At 47.3% G+C, this 14,007-nt stretch overlaps 1 protein-coding gene across 1 annotated transcript; it reads left to right on the top strand.

Moving 5' to 3' along the window:
* Positions 1 to 1,592: 1,592 nt before the first annotated feature.
* LOC306934423 (scavenger receptor cysteine-rich type 1 protein M130-like) lies at positions 1,593 to 10,882 on the top strand (the record flags this gene model as incomplete). The annotated part of the gene is made up of 5 exons (XM_079516992.1): positions 1,593 to 1,754; positions 2,367 to 2,666; positions 2,959 to 3,264; positions 3,364 to 3,663; positions 10,773 to 10,882. Exons 1-5 carry the CDS (start codon positions 1,637 to 1,639, stop codon positions 10,880 to 10,882), a joined length of 1,134 nt encoding a protein of 377 aa, XP_079373118.1. The 5' UTR covers positions 1,593 to 1,636.
* Between the last annotated feature and the right edge of the window lie 3,125 nt (positions 10,883 to 14,007).

Below are 14,007 nucleotides of genomic sequence, written 5' to 3'. Positions count from 1 at the left end.
GCCCCATCAATTCACACAAGTGTGATTTAAAAAGGTCACACCCGTGTGAAGTAAGGGGCGCTCTTATAATCTTACAACATCAATTACAACATAATGTTTGTTTAACATAACCACCCCCCCTCTCTCCCTCTCTCTCTCTCTCCAGAGTCTGTGAGGTTGGTGGATGGTCCTAGTGTGTGTTCAGGCAGAGTGGAGGTGAAGTCTAATGAGTCGTGGGCCTCAGTGTGTGAAGGTGACTTTGACCAGCAGGATGCAGAGGTGTTCTGTAGGGAGCTTGGTTGCGGAGCTGCTTCGGCCCTCAAGGGGGCGCTCTATGGAGAAGTGAACACTCCAATATGGACCAAAGAGTTCCAGTGTGAAGGCACTGAGTCTGCTCTCCTGGACTGTAGAGCCTCAAACTCAACCAGAAACACCTGTTTGCCTGACAAGACCGTTGGACTCACCTGCTCAGGTAAAGACAAGCTACACCCTGCAATCATTTTTGAGGGGTGCTAGCTATAGGATAGTAGTATAGGCTAGTATGGTGTGTGCCACACAATTGAGGCTACAAGTGAGGACAGAAAAGTGAGGACGCCAATTGTGCTTGGCCGGAATGTGATGATGTAGGATAAGAGCCCCCCTCACTTCACACAAGTGTGATCTTTCATGTTTATTATAAAGTGATACTGTTTAAATGTTTACTCACCTGTCTCTTTACAGTGGTTGATGATGTAAGGTTGGTGGGAGGAACCAGTACCTGTTCTGGTATACTGGAAATAAAACACCAGGGAGAGTGGAGATCAGTGGACGGTGGGTTTCACTGGAACCTGCAGTCCTCATCTGTAGTGTGCAGACAATTGGACTGCGGCTCTGCCGTTTCAACAGAAAGGACTTCTGGTTTCACACAACAACCTGTATGGAGGATTACACCTTACTGTGTTGGGTCTGAGTCTTCACTGAGCGTCTGTGTCATAATGGAGAATCATGTCACACGGAAAGGTTTGATTACAGGCAAACCCACTGTGAACTGTTCAGGTAACACAATGACAGCAGTCCTTACAGTCTCTCATTTCATCTCTGTGCGTGTATGTATGTGCACTTGCGTGCGTGTGTGCGTAAGTGTCTTCGTGCTTGTGTGTGCATGTGTGTTTATGCGTGTGTGCATGCTTATGAGTGCAGTGACTAGAAAAGGCCTTTAGTCTCATGAGCTACTGGGGAAGATCTTGTGATGATGATGATGATGATGATTAGTTATTTGTGTTTTGATTTATTGATTATATATTTCCATATGAATTACTTTATTTTAGAATGAAAGAACACTGTTTGTTTAGGGTTTCAGTAAAACAACGTTGACTTTCCTCTGATGTGATTAGATTCAATTTGCATCCATAATGCATTCATACATTCTCTTGTAGATCACTAACATCATTGTATAATCACTCTCTCTCTCTCTCTCTCTCTCTCTCCAGAGTCTGTGAGGTTGGTGGATGGTCCTAGGGTGTGTTCAGGCAGAGTGGAGGTGAAGTCTAATGAGTCTTGGGTCTCAGTGTGTGAAGGTGACTTTGACCAGCAGGATGCAGAGGTGGTCTGTAGGGAGCTTGGTTGCGGAGCTTCTTCGGCCCTCAAGGGGGCGCTCTATGGAGAAGTCAAGGCTCCAATGTGGGCCAAAGAGTTCCAGTGTGAAGGCACTGAGTCAGCTCTCCGGAACTGTGGAGCCTCAAACTCATCCAGAAACACCTGCTCATCGGACAAGTCTGTTGAACTAACCTGCTCAGGTAAAAGACACCTTTTAATTTGGATAATCATTTTATAATGAGAGTAATAACATGTTTTTTCCCCTTGCATGTTAATCCCACCCCCCCACTTGATAGTGGGTGCGGCAGATTAACTCAACAACGGCACCGCTCACTTCACACTGGGGTGTGATTTTATTTTTGATGCCCAGCTTTGTGGATCTGTGTGAACACAAACATTGGCTGATGATTGGCTGATCACCCCATAGTGATGATTTGATTGGCTGAGCAAAGTACATATTGAAGATACAAGTGAGGGCAGAAAAGTGAAGACGCCAAAAGTGATTGGCCAGAATTACATTTGTGATGATTTGATTGGCTAAGCACAGAATGTGATGTGTGATGGTGCATGATGATAAGAGCACCCTTTCGTGTGAAGTGAGGACGCCACAAGTGATTAGCCTTGAGGACTTGAGATAAAAAGGACTTGAGGACAGAAAAGTTAAGATAGAAATTGTGAATGGCCAGAATGAGATGATGTATGAAGATAAGAGTGCCCCTCACTTCACATGGTTGTGATTTATTTATTTATTTTATTTTTGTATTTGTTTGTTTGTTTGTTTATTTATTGCGTTTACTCTCTTGTCTCTACAGAGTCTGATGATGTCAGGTTGGTGAGAGGAACCAGTAACTGTGCTGGTATACTGGAGATGAAACACCAGAGAGAGTGGAGACCAGTGGACGGTTGGTCTGACTGGAACCTGCAGTCCTCATCTGTAGTGTGTCGACACCTTGGCTGTGGCTCTGCCATTTCAACAGAGAGGAGTTCTGGTGTTACACATCAACCTGCATGGAGGATAACACCTCACTGTGTTGGGTCTGAGTCTTCTCTGAGTGACTGTGGAAATAAGATGTCTTCCACCTCCTTGTACGTACTGGAGGTGAACTGTTCAGGTAACAAACTACTACTTCAACGACAGTAATGTCTGACAAAGCCACGGGAAACACTGGCCCTGATCAATTATTAAACCATTCGGAGCCATTATTTGCTGTTTGTGAAAATAACATGTGTGGAATGTTCTGATGGGGCATTATGCCTTACTATACTATTATGCTACAGTATGTAACATTCATCTTGCACATAATGTCTCTGGGCTTGTTATTGCTTTCATTTTTCTTGTTTTATTATGCCTTTATCGTCAGTGACTTGAAATCTCTCTCTCTCTCTCTCTCTCTCTGTCTCCAGAGTCTGTGAGGTTGGTGAATGGTCCTAGTTTGTGTTCAGGCAGAGTGGAGGTGAAGTCTAATGAGTCTTGGGTCTCAGTGTGTGAAGGTGACTTTGACCAGCAGGATGCAGAGGTGGTCTGTAGGCAGCTAGGATGTGGGCCTCCTTCAGTCCTCCAGGGGGCGCTCTATGGAGAAGCCAATGTTTCAATGTGGACCAAAGAGTTCCAGTGTAAAGGCAACGAGTCTGTTCTCCTGGACTGTGGAACTTCAGACTCAACTAGAAACACAAGCTCACCTTACAAGTCTGTTGGACTCACCTGCTCAGGTAAAAGACAGACTAAACATTTGGTTTGGAACTTTGGATTATTATTTCATGAATAAATAAATATGAATCTTTACTGTTTACTCTCTGGTCTCTGTACAGAGTCTGACAATGTCAGGTTGGTGAGGGGAACCAGTAAGTGTATTGGAATACTGGAGATGAAACACCAGGGAGAGTGGAGACCAGTGGATGGTCGGTCTGACTGGAACCTGAAGTCATCATCTGTAGTGTGTCGACAGCTGGAGTGTGGCTCTGCTGTATCAAGAGAAAGGACTTCTGCTTCTACACATGAACCTGTATGGTGGATTTCAGCTTCCTGTGTTGGGTCTGAGTCTTCACTGAGGGAGTGTGGAACAAAGAAGTCTGGCAATTCCACTGCCAGACTGGAGATTATCTGTTCAGGTAAAACAATAACTTCAACAATGACACATTGTCTCATCTATCTGTCAGTACAATATCTTATAATTAAACTGGTCATACAGTCAAATCTACTGTACGGATATAACTAAACTTTGCTGTTTCATAGCTTTGCTTAATTACTGATTCAGACCCTCCGCAAAGGGGTTATAACAAACAGGTCTGGTAACTGTGATTTAACACACACCAAGGTAACATTAATATTACTCAAACACACATAGCCTCGACGTTGCAATAATGCCCGTAAACAATCACTTGATTTTGGCCATTTTATTACTATTATCTCATAACACACTCACACACGTACAAACATACTTCTACTACACTTGTGTACAGTATAAAGCCTTATTTGCCTTGTCTGGCCCGTGTTAGATCTAATACAATAGCATGATGATCATTACAACAAAGGAACCTGAGCCTGTGGCGTTTAGGTAATAACTGCGAACACAAGGGAAACACAAGATACATACTATTAATTCACAGATATAGCGACTGCATAGATGCATCATTTATGACTGAATTTAGAGCATTTAACGAACATATAACACATTAAAAGGACTTACTTAAACGCGTCATCCCGTTTGCTACATTGTTTCTGTAGGAATGAACGAACACATCGTGCCCCCTGGTATAGCTCGCCCCTTCCTCTGTCACCCGACACTTCCTATCGCCATACCATGTCCTGTCCTAGTATGAACTCGCATTCCTGGTATATAGTATTAGTAACACATTGGTAACACATTTACCCCCCAATTAGCTGTATTAATATCTACATCCCTGAGATATACTGCAATTGGTTGATAAGAGGATCTCTGTTCTTATATAACACAGAGTATTTACTGTATAGGCAGTGAACTTCATAATAGCACCAACACTCTATACATAAATGACACAACATGAAGTTACAAATATAAGCTGGGCCGGCACTTAATATTATAATGATCCCACTCACGGAATAAACTCGACACCTCCCACTTTTAGGCTACGGTTTGAAATAAACCCAGTAGGCTAAATAGATTCCCCACAATCATTTGCAAACAAAAACATTCAAACAAAAATAAAAAATAAGTATATTAATCATGCTTCTAATCGATGAACGCCTCCGGATGGCACTCACCAGTTGAACTTATGAAATAATAAACCTAGTTTACTTTCATGCACTGAATTAATTTTGATCTCAATCTGACTGTAGGAGGTAGGCACCACCGCTTTGCTCCTTACTGAGTGACAAGTATGCCTCATCACCCAGCTGCCTCAAGTAAATACCCAACTGACTAGTCTTACTCGCGCAGCATGCATATGGAAGAGCTCGTTAGGGTATTTCTCAAGAGGTCTTTCTAGTCTAATTCACTGATCTTCAACCGGGATTAGGACGACCAGCCGCCGCACATCACGATGGAGGATGACGGATGGCCATGCCACCACGTCTTTCACCACCTGCGACCAACTGATGGGCAGACTTGGACATGTCCGCACCTTTACGTCCCTGACGACACCCTGGTTATCTGGATTCACCTCCACGACACGACCCATCCGGAATCGACCTCGTAGAGCATTCTGGTCCGCGACCCACACCAGGTCGCCGACGGCCACATTCCGTGCTGGAACGTGCCATTTCTCTCGGATGAAGAGATGAGGGCCCGCCAACTGGCTCCACCGCTTCCAGAACTTGTCCACCTCGCGCTGGACCGCCCGAAGACGACTGTACGGGTAGCTAGGGAAGTCAAAGCCCAGGATGTCTCCCCTGGGCCCTGCCCGCCCCAACAGCAGAGAGTTGGGAGTGATGATGTCCACGGAATCCTCGTCGACTTGAGTTCTGGCTCCGATGGGTCTTTCGTTGGCCAGGTTAGCAGCAAGGTAGAGTAGAGTCTGGAACTCCAACGCCGACAGATCATCAGTGTCGCCGACGCTGCTCAACGCCCTTTTCAGAACATGGACGGCAGCTTCGGCCGCCCCGTTCCGGTGCGGTGAGTCCGCTGGGCTAAACTCCCATGCCCAGTCGGTCCCTGCAACTGCTGCTCTTTGCTGGATCTGCTCCTTGTCAATGTCCCCTAGGAACTTGTATAGATCCTCCAGTGCTGGCCTCGCGCCAACAAAGTTCGTACCCTGATCAGACCACAACTTTTTTGGATGGCCTCTCAGAGCAGTGAATCGCTGGTAGGTCTGCAGAAAGCCTTCTGTAGACAAGTCCTCAACTAGGTCTGCATGGACAGCCCGTGAGGCCATGCAACTGAAGACCACGCCCCAGACTTTTCTCTTAATGCGTCGCTTCACAGTGCCCCTGACAGTGTAAGGACCGAACAAATCCAGCGTTGTGTACTCGAACGGAGCTGCTGGACTTGTGCGCACTGTAGGAAGATTAGCCATCACTTGACTGGATAGCTTAGCCCCCCGTTTGCGACAAAACAGGCAAGAGTCGATCACCTTACGTGCGACCCTTGGCCCCTGAACCACCCAGGCTTTCTTCCTGACTCGCAGGAGTGTCCCAGCCACGCCCTCGTGGTTTGCACGATGGGCCTCCTCACACAGTAGTGTGCTGAGTCGTGCCTCGTAAGGAATGATGGGCACGCCCTGGCTTTCTTGGTCAACGGTCTGAACCCGGCCTCGGCATAGCAAGAGACCTGTCTTGTCGTTCTTACTAACTACAAGACGGTTTAGTGTCGTTGTCGGGAAAGAAATTCCCTCTTGGGCGGCAAGGCACAGCTCCTTAAATGCTGTGTCCCGCTCTCCGACAGAGAGCACCGCCCCCCACTGTACACGACTGCCGGACTTGAATAAGCCTCCGTGGCCGTGCAACACTCTGCGGACGTAGCCAACTGCCCCGCAGAGTTTTGACAGTGTGCTGCATCTAGCCAAGTCCATTTGGTTCACAAGGCCTGACCCCCACAGCTGTTCAGTTTCGTCATTAGATGCTGCCACAGAACCCCCATCACTGACTGGTGAAGGACCCCTGCTGACCGCTGGAGACCCCCCATTGCCTGGTGAAGATCTGCCACTGACTGGTGAGGACCCGCCACTGTCTGGCAGTGGCGCGGACCCCTGGTTCTTAGTTTGGGATCTAGTAACAGCAGCAGAGAATGCTTTCATTTTGAACACTTTTCTCTGCAATGTACTCACGATTTCCCGCGAGGAAGCAGCCACCTCAGCAGCTGACTTCATAGGCCATTGGTCGACTGGTCTGGCTAGGAACTCTGGTCCCTTTTGCCACAGGGAATCACTGTCTAATTGCTCAGGAGAACCCCCCCTCGTGACTAGATCAGCTACATTTTCCACCCCGGGAACCCACCACCAGTCAGTCACAGGCCCCGCCTTCTGGATTTCCCCAACCCTATTGGCGAAGAACGTTTGGAACCCATAACTGTCCCTTTGAATGGCACCCAGCACTGTCTGGCTGTCGACAAAGTGATACCACTTCTCGATTGTCAGCCTGCTATGCTTCAGCACGTACCCTTTCAGTCGTGCGGCAAAGACAGCACCGCAGATTTCAGCTTTCACTGCATCACCCTTTTGGTCTAGAGGAGCCAACTTGGCCTTTGACTCCACCAGACGAGTCTCCACCCCGCTAGCAGTTTCCCACCGCAGGTAGAGCACCGCTCCGTAGGACTCTGAGCTCCCGTCGGAGAAGGTGATGCCCCAGGGTTTCCCCACCCATCCGGGCGGAGTGATACACCTGGGGAACGTGATCGCACTCAGCTTTGCGTATTCCTCAAAAAGTTCAACCGCTCTCACGCGGAGATCGCTAGACAACGGTTGATCCCAAGTGTCTTTGGTCAATGACCCCGCCTCTTGGAACGCCCTCCTGACTAGAATAACGCCTTTCTGTTTCAGAGGCGTCACAAGGCCAATGGGATCATACAGCCCCGCTACTTGACTCAGCAACATACGCCGAGTCAGAGGATCTGGCGTCTTCTCCGCCACCTCCCCCAGAGCAAGGTTTTCCTCGCTCCGCACTTTCTTTTTTCTGGCGGAAAAGTTTATGGCAACCATGATGAAGAGGCTGTCCTCCTTCACATGGTAACCAACCCCCAGAGCCTTATTGTCCTCCTCTCTCATCTGATTCGGAAACAACATAGTCTCTGGTTTCATTTCTCCATCTCCTTCCCTCCCACTTTGGCCTGACCGTACCCAGGGCTTTAGGTGAAACCCCCCGGTAGCCAGAATGGTTTTAACCCCCGCCAGTACCTCCTCCAGCCTCTGGGGGCAGTTGTGAGATAGAAAAATGTCATCTACGTAAGCGTTCTCCACGATTACGTCCCTCTCGTCAACCATGTGGGTGAACTGAGGTAGATACGCTGTCTCGCGCATCGCTATTTGAGCTATGCTACCCGCTGGACGGTCTCCCATATTGACCCGTACAACTGCATAGTCTTCAATCTTGCTGTCAACTGAGTCTCTCCATAGGAACCGGTGCAAATGTACCTCCCGCTCTTCTAGCCAAACGGAGTGGTACATTTTGCTTACGTCGCCAATGGCGGCGTATTCCCCCTCCCTGAAACGCAGCAACACTGCTCGGATCGGGTTCAAAACATCGGGCCCCTTCAGCAGGATACTGTTCAAACTCACGCCCCGGAATTCTTGACTACTGTCCCAGACTATCCTAACTGGCGTGGAAACTGAGTGTGGGTTTGGTGCCATAAGATGGTTGATCCACCAAACAGCCCCGTTCCACATGTCCATGGCAGCTTTAGACAGCTTGACAGCAGCACCTCTTTTGAGCATTTCATGCACCTGGCTAGCATAGGCCTGGTACCACACGGGATCTCGCCTGAGACGTTTCTCAGACTTTAAGAACGTGGCCTCAACCGCCGCCCTATTATTTGGTAAAGTAGACGGGTCCTCTTTCCAAGGATAGCTCGCGTCCCAATGCGACTCATCGCTGTGAGAGTCGCTTGTCTTAAAAGTCAGGCCCCTCTTGACAATCTCCATTTCTCTCTCGTCAGCGAGAGACATCTCTTTGCCACCAGGGGCGCATTTTCCACAACGACAACCCCCACACAGGGGATCGCATGCCGCGCCAATACTGTCCCAACGCCACCAAGACAGTGCCGCGCTGGTGTCGGTATGGCATGTAGCAGCCTTAATTTCAACGGCTCCACCTCTCATTGAAAGAGCAAAATGGGTTGACGCCCACTGTCCTGTGATCATTTCACTGGCGTCGAATAGAGACGGATGACATCCGCTAACCGTCTTACCCAAAATCCCCGACCACAGTACCAAATCTCCACATCTAGCCAACCGCTGTGGGGCTAAACGACCCTCACGCGCACTGATAAGTATTTCCACTTCCAGTGGACGTCTCAACTCCTCCGGATCGGTGCCCGGGAAAAGATCTGCAATGCGCCTAGGATTAACTGGACAATTGATCTTTGCAATCTCATTCAGACCATAACAAGTCATGTCATGGTCCAGTGGAGAAGAGCCCTTTTCCCCCATTGTCTTCAACTTAATGGAGTATTTTTTCGTCTTGAATGTCTTTCTCATCCCCCCAACGCCCTGCACGCTCAGAGTGACAGGTCTTCCTTTCAGCCCGAGCCTGTCTGCAGCTTTGTGGGTGATATAATTCGTATCAGAGGCGAGGTCAATCAAAGCCCCCACCCAATCACCGCTTTTCGTGGTTACTTCCAGCGTCATCATCAGAGCAGGCATCTCTCCGCCCTCAGTGCAGCCTGTCGCGGCTGTATTGTTCGTGTAAGCTTTGCGCACTATAGCTAGTTGCTTTGGCGTCAACTCGGCCTCAGCAAGCTTAAGTTCAATTTCATGTGTAGGCCCACGTGAGTCCCTCCCCACGCTACTAGCCCCCCCTCTCGCGCTGTCACTATTATTATTACTAGTGCTACTATCCCCATTACGTGGACGCGCCTTGGGGCACAACTTGAAATTATGAGGAGGCGACGAGCCGTCCCTTTTGCACTCACTTAACCTACACAGGAAATTGTCATTGCGCACTCTGCATTGGCCGTCATGTAGATATAAACACTTAAAGCATGCTTTATGTTTTTTCGCATACGCACGCCGGCCTTCAACGTTGGCTTTCATGAACATTTTACAACGGAACAATGCCCCTGAGTGATCGCTCTCTCCGCAGATTACGCACGAACCCCGCGCCTCCTCGCCGCTAAACGTAGCCCTTGTCGAAGCACGCTTCTCGCGCGCCCCGTTCCCCGGCTTATCATTCTGTCGGTCATTATTACGGCTACGTGGGCTCGGATCACTTCGTTTGGTCCCTATGCCTTTTGCATTTAATTGTTCTTGTTCAACGAGCACTTTTGTATGCTCGCGTAAGAAGGCAATGAAATGCGGGAACCTGTTTTGGCTATCAATATTATTATTTGGATTACAACGCATCACAAGCCACCGTTCTTGCATTTCTGGCGGCAATTTAGCCTCTAAATTGTGAATGACGAGCTGATTTTGAATGACGTCGCCAGCATTCAGATCCGCTAGATCCAGCACCGATTGCTCTATTAATCTAACAAGATGTAATGTCTCCTTTGGCTGGCCACTGCTTACAGCGGGCACACTTTCCAACTTCATTATAATCTCCTTGACAATCTGTCCTACGTTCCCATAGTGGAGTTCTAATTTTTGGTAGACCTCATCTGAAGTCTGGCAATAATCAAGCCTTAATTCATCATTTATCCTTTTATCAATGGAATCAATCAGTAGCTGGTAACGCATGTCATCACCCCATCCAGGATTGTCAAAGAGTGCATAAATCCTATGCCACTGTTTCTTCCATCTGAAGTATTGCATGCGTTCCCCACTGAATTGGGGTAATTTCATAGGCTGAGCAGCCAGTTTGCTACCGGCTGACTTCTTTCCTCCATTGTCAACGGCGAGAGGTACACTTTCTTGTTTAATTTCCTCTTTCATTTCTATTACTATTTCGCCTTTGTGCTTTAAATCCTGGAGATTGGCACTCTTAAGTGCCTTCAAAGCATATATCTCAGCTAATACCTTGGCCAAATTCTCGTCAGAAATGCAACCTTCCCAAGAGTTTAGTAACGTCTGCATGTCTGTTAATGATCGCTCAATTACACTCTCCAGCCCGTAAATAAGACTTAGGTTAATATCCTGTTCTTTGTAACGGTCAGGACGCGCTCTGCCTGCTGCCTCTGCCGCCCACTTGAGGGCGCGCTGCACAGAATCTTCTATGAACCGCGTCCATAAGTTTTCCTGCAATTCTGTCCGAGCCAAAAGATAGGATATCTTTGCGGCATTGAGTCTCGTACTAACGGTAGCTATGTCCAAAGCGTTTTCACCAGCCTCTTCCATTGCACTTTTATAATCCGTGCTACAGGTTAGAAGCTCATCAAAACCTATATCCATGTCTTTCAGTAAAGCCTTAAGTTCACTTTCGGACTTATGGGCAGCCGTACTTTTGGCTTTGGTCGTTAACCTTGTTAACGCGCCTTGGCTCGCCGAGCGCGCTTTCTTTAACGCATCTAAGGCTGCCATGGTTACACGAGGCTACTCGCTCGCCCCCCCCACCAACCTTGTCTCTCTTTTTAGATGGCCGGTCGGCGTTCCTCTCTGGCGGCCAGTCGTGCTGTGAAACATACACAATGCGTAGCCCCAATTCCTATGCTATTAGCGTTAGCATTGGCTAGGCTAGCCCCAACAACATCCAACTGGAGTTACCCTCCTTTAGCTTAGCATTAGCGTCAGTCAGCCAGTTAGCCACCGTTAGCCTAATGCTAGTTGGTTGCTAGGCACAATGCAATGTCAATGGGAAGGTGGCTAGCTCCTTGCTTGTTTACAATTTAGCTTGGTCTGGTATACCCCCCAAAGTCAATGCACAGTTCCTTTCTGCAACACACAATTCCAGCGATATTCCCCCCCAATGCACAAGCACTCATGTGGGCACTGAAACTCTTTATTTAGGTCGGCAAAACCGGATGCTTCCTAGCACCCAGGGCACAACCTCCTTAGCAGCAGGATCACGCTACTAGCATCCTTGTCACCTCAATACGGCACGGATGATTCCCGCAGATATCAGCTACCTCCTGCAGCCTACGGGTTTCGGTCGCTGGTCCTTGGACACGGCGATCGATGACGGGTCAGCGATGCTCCGCCGCAAACGCTGGATGGCCGTCCCTTCGTTGTCTTGCTTCCCAGCTAGCGTCACGCTAACAGCAGACAACCACCATTGCTCACGTAGTAGCTAAGCTAACAGCTAAGCTAACACGGGCCAATGGCTTTCATTAGCATTGCGGATCACACAATGCTCGTATCACTTTGAATAGCTACGGTGAATTAAGTACCGTTGCTTCAGTAACACGTCGGTGGGTTACACCGCAATGAATTATTACTCACCGGTGATTACACACGGTTAATTATTACTATGGTGAATTACACCACATTTAATTATTACTCTGGTGAATTACAGAGCATTTAATTATTACTGTACGGATATAACTAAACTTTGCTGTTTCATAGCTTTGCTTAATTACTGATTCAGACCCTCCGCAAAGGGGTTATAACAAACAGGTCTGGTAACTGTGATTTAACACACACCAAGGTAACATTAATATTACTCAAACACACATAGCCTCGACGTTGCAATAATGCCCGTAAACAATCACTTGATTTTGGCCATTTTATTACTATTATCTCATAACACACTCACACACGTACAAACATACTTCTACTACACTTGTGTACAGTATAAAGCCTTATTTGCCTTGTCTGGCCCGTGTTAGATCTAATACAATAGCATGATGATCATTACAACAAAGGAACCTGAGCCTGTGGCGTTTAGGTAATAACTGCGAACACAAGGGAAACACAAGATACATACTATTAATTCACAGATATAGCGACTGCATAGATGCATCATTTATGACTGAATTTAGAGCATTTAACGAACATATAACACATTAAAAGGACTTACTTAAACGCGTCATCCCGTTTGCTACATTGTTTCTGTAGGAATGAACGAACACATCGTGCCCCCTGGTATAGCTCGCCCCTTCCTCTGTCACCCGACACTTCCTATCGCCATACCATGTCCTGTCCTAGTATGAACTCGCATTCCTGGTATATAGTATTAGTAACACATTGGTAACACATTTACCCCCCAATTAGCTGTATTAATATCTACATCCCTGAGATATACTGCAATTGGTTGATAAGAGGATCTCTGTTCTTATATAACACAGAGTATTTACTGTATAGGCAGTGAACTTCATAATAGCACCAACACTCTATACATAAATGACACAACATGAAGTTACAAATATAAGCTGGGCCGGCACTTAATATTATAATGATCCCACTCACGGAATAAACTCGACATCTACTGTATTACCAATTTCAGCCAATCGCCTCTGTCTTGTTCCAGATCTGCTGTTTAAGCCTATCATCACCTTTGTACACTCCATTTCTGAAAGCCAGCAGCAGGAGCTGCATGTGATCAGCTGCTCTACCAACACAACATCACTGGATACAACACAAGACACAACACCACTGGATACAACACAACACACACCACTGGATACAACACAACACACATCACTGGATACGACACAACACACATCACTGGCTACAACACAACACACAACACTGGATACGACACAACACACATCTCTGGCTACGACACAACACACATTACTGGATACGACACAACACACATCTCTGGCTACGACACAACACACATCACTGGATATGACACAACACACATCACTGGATACAACACAACACACATCACTGGATACGACACAACACACATCACTGGATACAACACAAGACACAACACCACTGGATACAACACAACACACAACACCACTGGATACAACACAACACACATCACTGGATACGACACAACACACATCACTGGATACAGCACAACACACAACATCAGTGCGAACCTTAGTACACTCCATTTCTGAAAGCCAGCAGCAGGTGTTTGAGGGTTTCAGTTTCAGTATCAGATGCTCCATCCTGCCACAGTACCCAGGAGGCTTCTTCTACCTCACCTTCACTGGATCCAACACCACGCGCAACTACACCCAGTCAGCTGTCAATCACTCTGTATCCAACACAACACACAACATCACTGCATCCAACACAACATCACTGGATACAACACAACACACAACGCCACTGGATACAACACGACACACAACACCACTAGATACAACACAACATACAACACCACTGTATTCAACACAACAGACATCTCTGGATACAACACAACACACAACGCCACTAGATACAACACAACAGACACCACCACTGTATTCAACACAACAGACATCTCTGGATACAACACAACACACAACGCCACTAGATACAACACAACAGACAACACCACTGTATTCAACACAA

Source organism: Electrona antarctica (assembly GCF_951216825.1).
Source record: "Electrona antarctica genome assembly, chromosome: 12".
Lineage (NCBI taxonomy): Eukaryota > Metazoa > Chordata > Actinopteri > Myctophiformes > Myctophidae > Electrona > Electrona antarctica.
The sequence above is the reverse complement of the archived record's forward strand: the minus strand, read 5'-3'. Positions and strand labels throughout refer to the sequence as shown.